General features: G+C 41.3%; 1 protein-coding gene across 1 annotated transcript; it reads left to right on the plus strand.

Annotated features, from left to right (window-relative positions):
- Positions 1–4,585: 4,585 nt before the first annotated feature.
- Positions 4,586–13,178, plus strand: LOC126426503 (dentin sialophosphoprotein-like). The gene is made up of 3 exons (XM_050088410.1): positions 4,586–4,606; positions 11,948–12,744; positions 12,848–13,178. The coding sequence occupies exons 1-3, from the start codon at positions 4,586–4,588 to the stop codon at positions 13,176–13,178; spliced, it is 1,149 nt and encodes a 382-aa protein (XP_049944367.1).
- Positions 13,179–16,828: the final 3,650 nt, after the last annotated feature.

Consider the following 16,828-nt stretch of genomic DNA (forward strand, 5'->3'; position numbering starts at 1 on the left):
GGGGCACCAAAAACGAGCTAGCCATTGAGAGAGACAAACGCCTTTCCTACCGTTTCCGCCGCTATGTCAGTGATCGGAATGTTCTCAGCCCATTTCGTGCATCTGTCTACCATTGTTAACAAATATTTATAGCCATCCGAAACTGGGAGTGGACCCACGAAGTCCAGATGGACATGGGCAAATCATACTGGTGATCCTGTGAAATTCCCAGTTTACACATGAAAGCCGTGATATATCGCACCACAACTTGAGACTTCTTCCTGGCATGACTATCAGCTGTAAGTGTAACCCTGTTGTGCGCTCTGTCAATTGTCAATTACTTCTGTAGATCCAGACCCGCTTCCAGTGATATTGCGAATTCTTCATAGTTTATTGTGCTGGTCACATCGCAAACATGAGAAAAGTAATCTGCAACCAGATTCTCTGCACCTCTGAAGTGCCTTATATCCCTGGTGAATTGACTGACAAACTGTACGTGCCGGAACTGCCCTGGCGAGCACTTATCGCTGATGTTGCTGAAAGCTGACACTATAAGTTTATGATCAGCGAAAATTGTTACTGGCCTAGCTTCAATATACGGGCGGAAATGCCTGAGGCTTTCATATAATACCAACAGCTCTCTGTCATGTGCACACCATTTTGTCCGTCGGAGTTGTAGTTTCTTTGACAAGAAACTAAGATGTGGCCAATGTCCATCGACCTGTTGTTGCAAGGCTGCTCCAGCTGCGACCTGGCTGGCGTCTACTACAATACTCAACGGTGCAGCAGGTATGGGGTGCGCGAGTAATACTGCCTCCTCCGAGCTTCTTTGTAAGCCGCCAAAAGCTTCTGATGTCCATTGCAGCTTTCGGTTTCCTGTGGTATTCTTGAAAGTCAGTTCATTCGTAAGCGGTGCCTGTGTTTCGACGGTAATTGGTAAATGACGCCGGTAAAAAGTTACCACACCGAGATAACGCCTAAGCTGTTTGTAGTCTGTAAGTTTGGGTAGGTTGCGTAACATGTCGATCTTCTTTGATAATGGCTGTACACCGTTGGCTGAGAGAATATAGCCGCGAAAAGTTCTTGACTCTTGTTCTTGACGCATTTGCGTTCATTTAACACTACTCCATATGTATTGAGCCTCTGTCGTATCTCCTGAATATGTCTATCATGTGACTGCATATCCTCTGAAAATACCAAAATATCATAGAATTGCATAACAGAAAGGTAATCCCTGGAGCACTTAATCAATGAATCTTTGCCAGGATTGGGCCGTATTTTCGAGTCTGAACGGCATAAGCAGGAATTCGAATAGCGCAAAGAGTGTGATTACCGCCGTGTTTGCCACGTCAGCTGGAGCCGCAGAAGTCTGGTTGTATGCCTTAAGACAATTCAGTACTGGGAATACTTTCCCACCCGCTAGAGCGTACGTAAACTCTTGAATGTTTATTATTGGGTACTTGTCCGGGATCAATCGGCAGTAGTCGCCACAGGGACGTCATGTGGTGTCTTTCTTGCGTACTAGGTGGAGAGGGGACGTCCAAGAGCTGTTAGACCTCCTAATTACTCCAGCCTGGAGCACCTCCTCAAATATCGCATTTGTCTCCGCTAATCGCTCTGGGGCTAATCTGCGGACACGTCTCGATACTGGCGGACCTATTTGATCCGGTGGTAAGAGAGTTATTTGCCAAGTACACGGTGAGTGCGAAATGAGACAAGAATACTGCGTCTAAGAGTGGCTGTAAAATATCTGCCACTACAAAATTCCACTTATAACGGGTAGATAAACATCTCTTCATAGCTGTACGTTTTTATACTTGAGAGTATCAACCACTTGTAACTGTGCGATGTTAGCTTACACTCCCAGGTTGACGCAGAGTGGTATAAAGGTACAGCATACGGGAAGCCTTCAGGCGCCTCACCTTTACTGTGCGTGTTGCTGCCTGCTACTGTCGGCTGGTTCCTGGTTCATATACGGCGCCGTTCGTGAGTTCCGCAACCCGTGGTGCCTAGAGCGGGCTGCCCTCGCCATTTGGATAACCGCAAAGTTTGGCACACCTCGTAGCTTGTGGCCAGAGTCGTCTGTGATACCAGCAAAAACTGTCAGTGTGAGTTTCATCCTGCTTGGAGACTGACTTCTTGTTACTGGTGGACGTCTACAGCTCCAAGCTATGTAGCCGAGTAGCCATATTTTCCATCGCGTCTTGCAGTTTCTTGATCCCGTCAGCGATGCCTTGCTTTTGTCCGTAACCTGCGGCTGCACAGCTTAACTTCGAGTCTTCTAACCATTCCGATGAGTCATCATTGGCTTCCGTTGCTGAAGTGGCAGATGACGTTGCTACGGACGCTACGAGCGCCGACTGTAGAGTAGCGGAAGCTCTGTCTCAGCTGTTTGCAGTTGCTTGTCGAGAGACAGTCCGTCGTATGAAATCGACGTCAGCTGGACTTGACGAGCAAGCTGCTATCGCCAGGCGTGCAGTAACAGTTCACTGGACATCAGACGATAGTGCGTAAATGTTTCAAAAATTCAGATGGCCTTCTGTCCCCGCGTTTCTCCTGATACATCACCTAGGAAGGTCGTGGTTCTGGTAATTTCTTGCAACGAGCGATCAAAACCGTTTAAAGTGTGGTGTTTATGATTGTCGGAGCGGCGGATGTGTGACCATATCAGAGACTATCGCTGTTGGCCTCTGATCCAGGTTGCTAACTGCGAGATTTTTCGCGGTCTTTGTGTATGCGTTCTTGCTCGAAGATATTCTCTGTAATCGCAAACAGTACATCTGGTTCCGCAGGCGTGAATGGAGGCGCTCTTAACTGCAACCGTGGTGCGGTTGATAGAACGGCGCGTTCGTGCGTGAAAACCCTTCAGCGTGTGAGTGTGCTCGTGGTGTCCCTGCTACTACCGGAGTTTGCAAATTCATGGATTCCGTTTTGCTATCACTCTTTGGCGTTGCAAGCTCCAAAAGCTCAATCTCTTGCTTTAGCCGTCGTATCTCGTCGTTTGTTGCTTGCAGAATTTTGTTAGCTTCTCTCACCTTGGGCGAAACTGTTGCACACTATTAAGTTGCGAGAGCTTTTCTTGCTTTTCCCGGGGTCACCAATTATGTAGGAAATAAATTAAACCCACATACAGCTTTGCAGAAAATGCTTTATTTATCCAACCCAGAAAAGAAAAACTAAATCAACTAACAGTCAAAGACTAAAAATTTATAACTGACGTGCGCTGCACTTGGATGGAGTGAACGAAGCACACATCACTGACTACTCCCACTTTCCCACAAGTTTATTAAAACGTTATTTCGCAACAAACAACACGAAACACCACTCAAAACTGTTAAATTTAATAACTCTATAACACTGCACAAATAACTTCGTCAGTTAAAATGGTTCAAATGGCTCTGAGCACTATGAGACTTAACTTCTGAGGTCATCAGTCCCCTAGAACTTAGAACTACTTAAACCTAACTAACCTAAGGACATCACACACATCTATGCCCGAGGCAGGAGTCGAACCTGCGACCGCAGCGGTCGCGCGGTTCCAGACTGCAGCCCCTAGAAGCGCTCGGCCGGCACTTCGTCAGTGATTAGCTTTATAGCCGCTACAGCTGCAACTGCAAGCTGCGAAATGTAAACACACTAGTGAGGTGTGAGGCTTGGATGAGCGACGTTACTACATTCACGACCTCTCGAGTCAATAACATAGGAAGAAAGACTGAGATTAATGAGAATCCACTAATAAGTTATTTTTGCAGCAAATACTGACACAAATAGAATAAGTAACTGAAGACAAAAACCTCATAAAATACTGACGAGCAATTTCAACAGCAGTCCAGAACGAGTGACGTCACACCTAAGAAGGTTGCATCTAGCAGGAAAGAATTGAACAGGCACAACGTTTGCAATTCTTTTTATTAAAAAGGTAAGCCACAACGAATTTCTTTGTAAGTGGATGTTTGCGAATACGTATCATTATACTGAATGAAATTAAAAATATACAAGGGATCTGATGGTGCTGGTTGGTTATGTTCATGGTATCTGTAATTACGTGGATGACGTGTTACTCTTATTCTACAGATTTTTACTGACAAAAATCATTTACCTGGGACCACGCTGTCTGCCCTTAACTAACCATACAGCAGATTTTATCAAGTAGGCAGCGTGTCAGGACGTACACACATTTCACCTTTCATTAACCTTCCATCTGTCACATTTTCTTTTCCTACTCAATTTCTCTTATTTCGTCAAAAATAATTCGTCTGCGACGCAAAATAATGCTCTCTGAATATCTGAGTTCTGCACTGTGTCTAACTCTGTGGTGTTCTGTCGCGTGTGTTGATCATCACCACAAAAAATAACGACGCAGCGTTCACAGGCTGTGGTCTGGTCGCTGTTTCGAGTCCTCTTCAGTTCCCGCTTGTTCGCGGGAATCGCGTGGTAGTGCCACTGGCGAACTGCCTACATTTTGCGTTCGCCTCCATTCGCCGTGGTGGACAGCTGCTTTAATATCGAAGCGACGGAGATGTTTTCTACTGCCAGATACAGACATGCGTGACGTCATGGGTCCTTAGCGGTGATTGGTGGAAGGAGCAAATGAGCAGACGCCGTAATGCACTACGTCTTTCTAAAGGTAAATTTCCATATTCATTAATTTCTGTAATGAAATTCGCGTGCTACGAGAACACGCTGGATCGACATAACACTGCATTATTAATGAATCTAAATCGTGTCGTCGTTGATACGATCAGTTTTACGAAGAAAGCCGGGCGACGGTCCGCTGCCTATAATAAAGTGCTGAAATTTTCGATATTGCTGTTTCCATTCGATACTCCTTAAAAGTGTCATCACATTTACATACGTTATGAATGGAATTCACATCAAAGTCATTGTGAGAAACACAAAAAACACACTGAACGCTTAAGATACACCTTAACTGATTTATAAGTTCAGTTTCCATGCTCTTTAGCCGCAATTGTCTACTCTGTCATTTGTTTGGGAGAGTCTTAGCAGCAGCCGTCTTGGCTGTTGGAAAACAGATACAGGCCAACTTCCCTGCCAAGTTCCGCACAGCTTCATGGACGACAACTTGACATTACGAATGCGTTAAATAAACTGACTTCTGTATCTAAATGACTACCGGACAACATTCTTAGTTGTGAAACAATACTTTTCAAATTCTTCTAACAAGAAATACAATTCGCTATTTAGATTGGTTGGTTGGTTGGTTTTGGGGAAGGAGACCAGACAGCGTGGTCATCGGTCTCATCGGAATAGGGAAGGATGGGGAAGGAAGTCGGCCGTGCCCTTTCAGAGGAACCATCCCGGCATTTGCCTAGAGTGATTTAGGGAAATCACGGAAAACCTAAATCAGGATGGCCGGACGCGGGATTGAACCGTCGCTATTTAGATATATCTGTTTATGTGCACCAGTTCAACTCATTTCCGCAACGAAATCTATTCGGTATATCACGTATTTACCTGGATCCAGTAGTTACTGTTGGTTGTGTGTAGTTCACAGGCTAAGTACTAATGATATGCCGTGTTGGCATCGACTTTCTCTGCATAATTATGCTGTACAAATACAGGTGATATTTTGATTTTAACTACCGACGACGCGATTGGCACGATTGTTTTTTGTATCTGCACTGCAGGATGTGATTTTAGTGTATTTTTGTTTCTGGTGAAGGTATATTTAGATATACTGAAACCATGGTCTAGGGTTTCAATAAATCTTTATCCTATAACTCTTTGGCTGTTATCATTTACCGTGAAGTGAATTGTCTATAAGTAACGAGAAAAATAATCTGATACTAAAAGAGCACTAACACTGGGTTGTAATTTCTTAATTTAAGCGTCATGTTAAGCTTCGCTACAGCAATAAAGTGCAGACACTAAGCAGTTTCTCAACAGAATTACTCTGGTAACTGTTGAAATTAAAATTCTTCGTTTACATCACGTGCTAATTGCATTGATTACAAGAATAGTTGGAAGAGTACAGACATTGATAAACAAAATTCGAACAGTTTGGTTGTGAGTTGGTGAAGCCAAAGATTGTCAATGCGAATCTATCATTGTGGTAACATCTTGATCTGCTGTGTAGCCTCATATCTACGTTCGCACTTTGTTTAACATACTTTTCGTTATAAAGAGAAAAAGTCCAGACTGAATTCAGAAAATCTATATAATACAATGAACAAGCCTCCAACGAGTATTTTGATACATATTACGTATGACTCTTGGACATTAACTACAAAAAATGCAAGTGGAGAGGAGGCGAGGGTACACTTTTACAAAACGTAGTTAACCTGCTTGTCACAACGGATTGCAGTCGCAACCTCATCTCATTCTTTGTTATTTACATTTAACAGATGACCGTCTATCGTTTTTTCCATCACATTAGGGACATCGACATATCGACAATGACTTCGAAAATAAGTTCGCGGTGGTATGAATCATTCTGGAACCCACACATACACAACGCTTCTTAGTCGTCATTACTGCAGCAAGGCATCTGTGACCAAACAGTAGTTATGGCGCTACTAGAATACGTAATGGACCTCATAAGAAATTAAAATGACTTTTCACATCGTAACGAAATGTTTGGTACGCTGTTAACGTATCGCAGAACTTTGACGGATGTGTTATCTGTCGCTCTAGAGCTAATTGAGTATGAGCGAGAGCACTGAAACTGCTGTTTGCATACCGGCTGTAATGGTGTCGTTCTGAACTTGATTCTCAGTGCTTCCTGTGGTAATCCGGTCTTCAAATCATTTTCCTCATTTTGTTGGAAGTCTATTTATAGCAATAACAGATTAGAAGCACAAAATATTGAAAATTTTTAGAAGCTTTTTGTAACAAAAAATCTGCACGTGTAAGTGTTCATGTTTTTACACGACAATAGCAAGAGAACTGAAAGATGAGGCGATATTGGAGTTGTTCTAGGAACACTTTCCATCTGGTACTGACACTCCTATTCCATGAACGAATATGTGTTTAAAAACTGCTAGCATGAGTGTGGTTGAACGAGCAGAACTACAAAATAATGCGTCCATAATTCGTTCCACATCATGGCGATACGAGAATCGTTCAAATGGTCTAACTCTACATCCACACTCCGCAAATCATTGTGAGGTGCATGGTTGAGTGTACTTCCATTGTACCAGTTACTTGAGCTTCTACACGTTCCATTCATGTATGGGACACGGGAGGAATGGTTATTCAAATACCTCCATCTGTAGCGTAATTAATCTACTCTAGTCCTAACGATCTCTACGGGAGAAATATGTGGGCGACTGAAAGATGTTCCTAGAGTCGTAACTATCACTTCGTTAGTAGGCTTTCTCGAACGAGTTTGTCTCTGCCAGTTCAGTTTCTGAAGAAATTCTGTGATGCTCTGCAATGGGCCAAACAAATCTGTGACCATTCATGCGGCCCTTCTCTGCATGCACTCAGTATCCACTGTTAGTGCTATCTGGAACGAGTCCCACACACTTTCACAATATTCCTGAATGGGTCACCCAAGGGATTTGTAAGCATGTCCTTTGTAGACAGATTGCATTTTCACAGTTTTTTACCAGTGATACGATGTCTGCCACCTGCTTCACAATTGAGACTATGTGATCATTGCGTTTCACATTCCTATAAATTGTTGCATCCACGTATTTCTACTAGTTGACCCATTCTATCAGAGGATTATATGTTTGTACATTTGAAGCAAGTTTCCAATCATTGTATCACTTCAAAATTTTATCAACACCTGACTGAATATTTGTGCATATTTCTTCAGACAGTACCTGATTATGTACAACTGCATTATCTACGACAAGTCTGAGGTTACTATTGATATTGTACGTTAGGTCGTTAACATACATCATGAACAGCAACGGCTCCAACGAACTTTCCTGGAGCATACCCGAAGTTACTTCTACATGTGTCGGAGACTCTCCATCCAAGACAACTTGCTGCATCCTACCTACCAAAAAACCTCTCAATCCAGTCATAGATTTCGGTTGATAACCAATACGCTCCCACTTTTGATAAAAAAAACTGCTGCGACTACCTGACTCCCTTGACCCATGAGTTTCAGGACGTGACGTGAGGAAAGTGTGGGTTGGCTTTCACATGCTCGATGTTTGCGGAATCCGTGCTCGCTGACAAGGTAAAAGAATTTTGTTCAAGATAACTCACCAAGTTTGAGGTCAGATTCTGCAGCAAATGGGTATCAAGGACATTTGACAGTAGTTTTGTGAATCACCTCCACTGGGTGTAGTCTGTGTTTTCTGTCAGCTATTGGACACAGTTTCTTGTGGGACCTACGACAGATTATAGTTAAAACACAGGCTATCTCTCCGAAATTTGATATAGAATTGAGTAGGGATTGCAACGGGCTTTGGAGCCTTCCTCAACTTAGAACAACTCGAACACCTACATCTGTATCATTCATCTTAACAATGTGCAACGCGACATCCTTCTCTAGCTTTACTTTTCCTCCGTAGCAGTTGTCGATACTAGTACTATTTTTCGAATTTTGGACGTGTCAGGATTATCTGAGTTGCTTTTCTGAAAACTTTCACATAATTTTATACATAGTAATTTATATTTCAAATTAAAATGTATGAAAATGAATTACTTTATAGAATGTTTTACTGTATGTTATAACCCATAAGTATTAGTTCTCAATGTACAGTTAATTTTTTTTAAAGAGGTATTTGAAATCACGAAGTATTGGCATACTTAAAATTTGTATTTTTAACTATGCAATACTGTACTGGCCATTATCTTTATTTCTGGATTCATTTATGAAATAATAACGGAAAGTAATAATGTAACAGAAATTAGTAGAAATGCATTTATCAAGAAAACATGTAATCCCTTTGTACTATAGTTATTTTCCACAGAGTGAGTGCCGTAAGTATGCCTCTGATACGATCGGATGTATTTTTCTATTTAGTGGAACAATGTAATTTCGGCTTTGTCAATGTGACCAAAAGACTATATGATAAACCAAAATGCGAGGAAATAGATTTACGTAAAAATAAAAATTCTGCAAGAAAAATCTTCAAATTTATTTACATCAACCGAACCGTGTGGACCTAAAATGTGACATTTTCAGCTTCAAACATCAGACCCCTAGACAAGAAGAAGCCAACTCTGTATGACAAGCTAAGTAAACAGAAAGTTTATGGTAATCTTCGACCCTTTCAAATTTTTCATAAAAGACTTTACTTATTGTGGACAATTGCTGCAAGTAAGATAGAGGGACGTAGATTACAAGTGGGGTGAGAATTAAACTGGATTTTCATTTACAAATGAACATCTGAAAGTGAAAGATTTCTGCTTTTATTTCGCTACTCTCAATTTCAGCCTCTTTATCGTGTATGAGTGGTTGGACAGAAAGTTTGGTACCATTAACAGTGTTTACATGTATGACCAGAATTTTTTTGGGTTTTGTGAGAGATCTCTTTCAACGTTCCGCTTCAGTAGGCGTTGAAAGCTTCATCATTGCCCTCTCGGCAGGAATGTGTTTAATTTAGCAACACTATCCCTAGCCCGAATCTATGTTTAACGTTTATTATGCAGTAGTCTGTTTCTTTAGAAGTTTTTTGCTGGGGTCGTATGCTATGGAGTGCGTTTCCCACGATGAAACGTTTTACTAGGTACATATCTATCGAACACATGGTCAAGTAATCTTATAAACGTGATCCAGAGTGCTTCAACATGCTTAGAGTTCCTAATTGAGATATAACGTTGCTATCCCACCAACTGCCAGAGATCGAAAAAGGACCTGAGTATTCAGGTATTAAATTCCAAAGAAGTCTGCCCTGAATGTGGTGTAACAGTGTTCATGACTATCTCTCCAGAGGACCTCAAACATTAACTGGTCGAAAAGAAATGTCACAGTGTTGAAGAGTACTTACCACATTAAATTTGTGTGTATTTTTATCAGTAATCATTGATGTTAGAACGTGGGGAAAAAGGTGAGGAAGTACTTGATAATGAATGTTTTCCTTTTTTTGACATAGGCTATATTACGTATACACCTTGTAATCCTACAGGATAAAATTCCATACAATTCAGTCTAATTTACTGAATATATAAATACTTCCTTTCGTTCTAGTCGCCCTTTGTACTTTGGTAATAAATCTTGCTGTAACAGCCTCATCAGGACTGATACCAGTATCTATGTGGACATCCTCAAAGAGATCAGGTCTATTTATTGTCATTAGATCTAACGTCTTTTGTGAATGGGATTCTGAACCATCACTTCACAGTTGTTTTCAGAAAACACACCTAGCAGTGTTTCACAGGATGTCTCATCATTCTCGCCATTAACAAAACTGTAATTATCTCAGCTGATTGCTGGATGACTAATGTCTCCTCGGATGACTACAGAGTGATTGTGAAAGTCATTTAGTAGCAAACTGAGGTTTTTCCTTAACGTTTTGTTACACCATGAAGTGACTACCTGTGTTATACCCACACTTGGTATTAGGTCTTAGTTAAAGAGTCTCCCATGCATCTTTATTTTCTGTATTGACGGTTTTCTGCTTATTGTCTACCTCAACATTTACACCACATCCATCTCTCATTAGCCTATCCTTTCGATATAGGCTTGAATTTTTTCCACAAATCTCACTGCTCTGCAGTTCGGGAGTAACCAGTTATCTGGACCTAATATTACACGTATTTTGCAGCTTTTTAAAGGCGCATCGAACTCGGCCACTTTGTTAAGAATTCTTCAGCAATTAACCTACGTGTGTCTAAAAGGGGGACAATACAGACAGACAACCCAAACACCAGGAAAGGTAGCTGTACCGTAGGGGAAACCACACAGTATTCAAGATACCTTAATATTAATGTCCAACAGCCTCCACACCCTAAGGCATCACAGTGGACTTATCCTCAATCGTCGTAAGTATAGAATGGCCTGAAATTCAAACAGTAGGTATAGTCAGCTAGTCAGGCACCATATCCTCAATCGTCGTAAGTATAGAATGGCCTGAAATTCAAACAGTAGGTATAGTCAGCTAGTCAGGCACCATATGTAGTGTTGCCAGAATTACATCCTTTTCTCTCATACCATGCATCGTTGCCAGATTTCCTCCTTCCCTGTCCCCCCTCCTCCTCCTCATCCTACAACATAGGCAAATTGCTCCATGTATTAAATGGCGAGAAATTCAAAAAAGGGAGTTAAGCTAAAAGATGGCGAGAAATTCGAAAGTAGTGCCGTTCTGCTAGTGGGTTTGCCCATCCCTCCTCCTATGATGTCACTGTGGAACCAGAACTCTTGTCCTAAGTATAAATGGGCAGGAAATCGTAGATGAGGCATTGTCTACTGCCATTCAATATCGTTCATCTCTGAAACTGGCACCACCCATATCGTTGCAACATTTCCAAGGTTCTCCTAAACACTCATTCTAGTCTTAGCCTGTGTGGGTTGCTATACACAGCCAGGACAAAAGGTGTTGGTTCTTCCTGTAGCTCGAGCCCTGCCTGTTAGACAAGATACATTTTGCCCCTGCTAGTCTGAGCCTGTTGGGTACTTCCAGGATATGTAAATAAATTTTTCATTCTATGGGTTGTAACCAAGGTGAACTTGTCTGCACTCCAACTTTCAGTTCAGATCCAACTCAACTCAACTCAGTTCAGATTCAACTCAACTCAGTTCAGTTCAGTTCTTATTCATCTCAGTTCAGATTCATCTCATCTCCATTCAGATTCATCTCATCTTAGTTCAGATTCATCTCATTTCAGATTCATCTCAGTTCAGATTCATCAGATTATCAGTTCAGATTCATCTCAGTCCAGTTCAGATTCATCTCACTTCAATTCAGATTCATCTCAGTTCAGTTCAGATTCATCTCAGTCCAGTTCAGATTCATCTCAGTCCAGTTCAGATTCATCTCAGTCCAGTTCACATTCATCTCAGTCCATTTCACATTCATCTCAGTCCAGTTCACGTTGATCTCAGTCCAGTTCAGATTCATCTCAGTCCAGTTCAGATTCATCTCAGTCCAGTTCAGATTCATCTCAGTTCAGTTCAGATTCATCTCAGTTCAGTTCAGATTCATCTCAGTTCAGTTCAGATTCATCTCAGTTCAGTTCAGATTCATCTCAGTTCAGTTCAGATTCATCTCAGTTCAGTTCAGATTCATCTCAGTTCAGTTCAGATTCATCTCAGTTCAGATTGATCTCAGTTCAGATTCATCTAAGTTCAGATTCATCTCAGTTCAGATTCATCTCAGTTCAGAATCATCTCAGTTCAGATTCATCTCAGTTCAGATTCATCTCAGTTCAGATTCATCTCATCTCCGTTCAGATTTATCTCATCTCAGTTCAGATTCATCTCATCTCAGTTCAGATTCATCTCATTTCAGATTCATCTCAGTTCAGATTCATCAGATTCATCAGTTCAGATTCATCACATTCATCTCAGTTCAGTTCAGATTCATCTCAGTCCAGTTCAGATTCATCTCAGTTCAGTTCAGATTCATCTCAGTTCAGTTCAGATTCATCTCAGTTCAGTACAGAGTCATCTCAGTTCAGTTCAGATTCATCTCAGTTCAGTTCAGATTCATCTCTGTCCAGTTCAGATTCATCTCAGTTCAGTTCAGATTCATCTCAGTTCAGATTCATCTCAGTTCAGATTCATCTCAGTTCAGATTCATCTCAGTTCAGATTCATCTCAGTTCAGATTCATCTCAGTTCAGATTCATCTCAGTTCAGATTCATCTCAGTTCAGATTCATCTCAGTTCAGATTCATCTCAGTTTAGATTCATCTCAGTTCAGATTCATCAGTTCTGAATCATCAGATTCATGTCAGTTCAGTTCAGATTCGTCTCAGTTCAGTTCAGATTCATCTCACTTCAGTTCAGATTCATCTCCATTCAGTTCAGATTCATCTCAGTCCAGTTCAGATTCATCTCAGTCCAGTTCACATTCATCTTGGTCCAGTTCAGATTCACCTCAGTTCAGATCAGATTCATCTCAGTTCAGTTCAGATTCATCTCAGTTCAGTTCAGATTCATCTCAATTCAGTTCAGATTCATCTCAGTTCAGTTCAGATTCATCTCAGTTCAGTTCAGATTCATCTCAGTTCAGATCAGATTCATCTCAGTTCAGATCAGATTCATCTCAGTTCAGATCAGATTCATCTCAGTTCAGTTCAGATTCATCTCAGTTCAGTTCAGATTCATCTTAGTTCAGTTGAAATCAATACAATTTCAGGTGACTTATACACCTTCTCTTTCCCTAAATTTAAATGATTCCTATCCTAGCTGACTGTAGTGGAAACAACTGAGCCATTGATATTACAATTGAAACAATTTAACCCACTGCAATTACCTTAAGTTCAGAACCCAAGAGCTCATTACTCCTAAGTTTTAAATGGTGTGATGATTCAATTTTCACTTGTTCTAAAATTATAATGGTAACAAATTCACTTATCCTAAGTTTAATATGACAGGGAGCCCTCTGGTTGTCAGAACTAGATCGCTTATACCACACTGTATAGCTCGCTGGTGCAGCTAGTACAGTTGGCACATGAGACACTGTGTGTGGGATGGGGATAGGAGAGGTAGGCACTCACACCTTTATTTAGACAACAGGAAGGGCCTCCAGGGTGCAGTCTTGGGATGCATAAGAAGCCGCACTGTGCCCTGTGTGCCCACTGAGTCGTGCTACTCCACTATTGGAACCTCCCTGACTGTCAAAGGCAGCACATGCTGCACCCCCACCAGTGAGAGGCACCACTCAGGCCAGCTGCCTCTGTGCAACTCAGAGCTGCTGCTGCCACACAGAACCTCCAACATGTTCTGCATGGCTTCTCATAGTCTACTGGCCAACAGGCAGGAAGGAGTCCTGTGCTAACAGGAGTATCTCTGCAGGCTGCAATGTAGGTAAACACCTTTTTTTTTCAGATCCAGACAGTTTCTCGCCTCTTTTTCCTCTGGAATGCATCGCTTTCAGACATATTTCTGATGTCTCAACCGAGTCTCAGTTTTACAAGTACTGTGCAACCAGATTTGACGATTATGGCTGCACACGACAGAGCTGCAACCAAAGAGAGAATCTTCAGCACTGAAGTGGGTCACGTGTCAAGTTACATAACAATATGTCATCTAGGTGACCCAAGCGTTCCATATGTATATTCCAGAAGAATTTGAATATGTAAATACACTTTAGCAACGACTTTCAAGCAGCTATAAACCATGATTTTCGATTGTGAGGCAAGCTAACCTTCACTCATTCTTCCTATACACCATTCTTGAATGGATCAGAAGAGTGTTGGGGCAGTGACAGTTTCCCAACAAGTAGCCACCCTAAATCAGCCTAAGGTTGCCTGTGGTATACAGGTGTGGATGCAGATTCACCTGCAGTCCCTGCCTCAACCCTACCCCCCCCCCCCCCCCCCCACACCCTCGACTCAACTCCGCAACTGGCCATATGCTGACTCTCCCATCACTACCTTTTCTACAGTACTACACAATGCCATAGTGCCACTGCACTGCACCTGCTTGTATTACAGGAGTTTCTGCCTGTCAATCTATTGTAGACACCCCTTTACAAGGTAGGCTGTGCCATCATCTCCTAAGTATTTCTCTTTCCCTGAACAGTCCCTAAATCCGATGTTAGCCTCAATGTTTGACAGTGTGAGAAAACTTCATCGTTCCGATGGCCTGACAGTTAAATTCATCATACTTTGCTCTCATTTCCCAGTACGTAGATGAAAAGAACACATTGAAGGCCTCTATGAGGGGTAGGAGCTGTTGGCTGATTAGGTGATAGAAAAAGCAGTAGTTGATATAGAAGAGAGGGGTGATACAATATTAGAATCAGAATTTAAAAGAGCTTTGGAAGATAATCTCTAAAATCACTTGGGGAAGTGGCAACAAATCCACTGTTCACACTGGAGTGTAGAATGTATGATACTCACGATATACTGTCTGACATTCAGAAACCGACATCCACACCATTTCGAATTTCGCAAGAGTCAATAACTCTGAGAATTCACCTTAACAGCTCATGTGTCCAAGTTCTCATAAGGAATAGTATGCAGAAGAATGGAAAAGAAAATTCAGGATCTGTTAGATGGTTTATTTTTAGGAAGGATAAAGGCACAAGGGAGGCAGTTCTGGTGCTGCAGTTGATAAGGGAAGTGATACCGAAGAAAAATCGAGACATTTTCATACGATCTGTTGGCCTAGAACAGGTATTGACAATGTAAAATGGTGCAACAAACTCTAAATTCTGCGAAAGATATGGACAAGCTACAGAGAATAACAGGTAATATACAATACATACAAGAACCAAGATGAAGGATAAGTCTGGAAGACCTAGAATGAAGTACACAAATTAAAAAGGATGTAAGACAGGGGTCTAGTATTTCATCATTACCGTTCAGTTCAGAAATTGAAGAAGCAGTGATGAAATAAAAAAAAAAGGTTAAAGAGTGGGAGTAGAATTCAAAGTATAAGGATAGTGATAAGATTTGCTAAAAGCAGCGCTATCCTCAGTAAAACTGAAGAAGAATGACAGGATCTGCTGAACGGAATAAACTGTCTACTGGAGTACAGGATATGAATTGAGACTAAATCGAAGAAACGCGAATACAATGAGAAGTAGCACAGATGACAACAGCAAGAAGTTTTACATCAGAATTGGTTATCACAAAGTAGATGAAGTTTAGGAATCTACCGCCTAGGCAGCAAAATAACCAATGATGGACATAAAAAGCAGACCAGCACTGACAAAAGAAGTCTGGACAATAGAAGTCTGCTAGTATCTAAAATAGATTTCAGCTTGAGGAAGATTTCTGAGAACGTACGTTTGGAGCATAGCATTATATGGGAGTGAGACACGGATCGTTGAAAAACTAGAACAGGACAGGATCGAAGCATTTGAAATTTGGTGCTACAGAAGACTGTTGAAGATCAGGTGGACTGGTAAGATAAGGAATGAGGTGGTCGTCCCCAGAAAATACAAGCAAAGTAATGTATGAAAAACACTGACAAGAAGAAAGGAAAGGATGGTAGGACATTTGTCAAGATATCTGGCAGTAATTTTCATGATACTGGAGGGAGCTGCAGAGAGTAAAAACTGTAGAGAAAGACAGACCTGAAAAATCCAGCATGTAATTGGCGATGTAGGTAGCGAGTGCTACTCTGATCTGAAAACGTTGGCACAGGATAGGAATTAGTGGTGGAAAACATCAAACCAGTAAAAAAATCGATAACTCAAAAAAATTAATTATACCAATAGATTCACAATAGCCACATAATAAAGTTACAGTGGCCTAATACTGACCGTGAAGAAATTTTTGTGTGTCTGCTGTATTACTGAGCAATGGAAACATAGTAGGTGGGGGTATCCAACCTGCTATACACTCTTATTACACTGACTGAAGAGTGTAAGAAGAAAATGTAACAGTTTTGGGTTTTTAACATGTATGAACATGAACAAAATATTTAATCAGGTGCTGAATCACATACAGTGCAAAGACTGACTTTGTTGCGGATTCTACCTAGTAGGTCATAGGTTTGGTGTGGGTACCACTCAGTAAGGGTGTGCAGTTTGAGTGAAGCAAATCAACATTTGTGACTTTTACTATGTATAGATTTTTCTGAGAGCTTACTTCAATTATCTAGTGAACGAAGACTTCATGTGTAGGACAAGCTTACAGCAAACAGTAATGCAATTTAGGGACACGAATATTTCATTCAGTTATTTTACACTATTTGATGCAGTGACACTACTCGTCGCTGTAGATCAGAAAGCAGAGTGTCTACAAATAGAGAAAGATTAAACCATCCCACCTAGCCAGATGTTAGCTCCAAGATGCCTTACAGCCCA

Source organism: Schistocerca serialis, chromosome 11, assembly GCF_023864345.2.
Source record: "Schistocerca serialis cubense isolate TAMUIC-IGC-003099 chromosome 11, iqSchSeri2.2, whole genome shotgun sequence".
In the NCBI taxonomy this organism is placed as follows: Eukaryota; Metazoa; Arthropoda; class Insecta; order Orthoptera; family Acrididae; genus Schistocerca; species Schistocerca serialis.

Bases quoted from the DNA above. Each gene is read 5' to 3' on its own strand.
- LOC126426503 (XM_050088410.1), top strand. From the start codon at position 4,586: ATGCACTACGTCTTTCTAAAG. The intron at 4,607-11,947 runs GTAAATTTCCAT...CGTTGATCTCAG, and splicing joins TGCACTACGTCTTTCTAAAG to TCCAGTTCAGATTCATCTCA. The intron at 12,745-12,847 runs GTTTAGATTCAT...ATCTCACTTCAG, and splicing joins CTCAGTTCAGATTCATCTCA to TTCAGATTCATCTCCATTCA.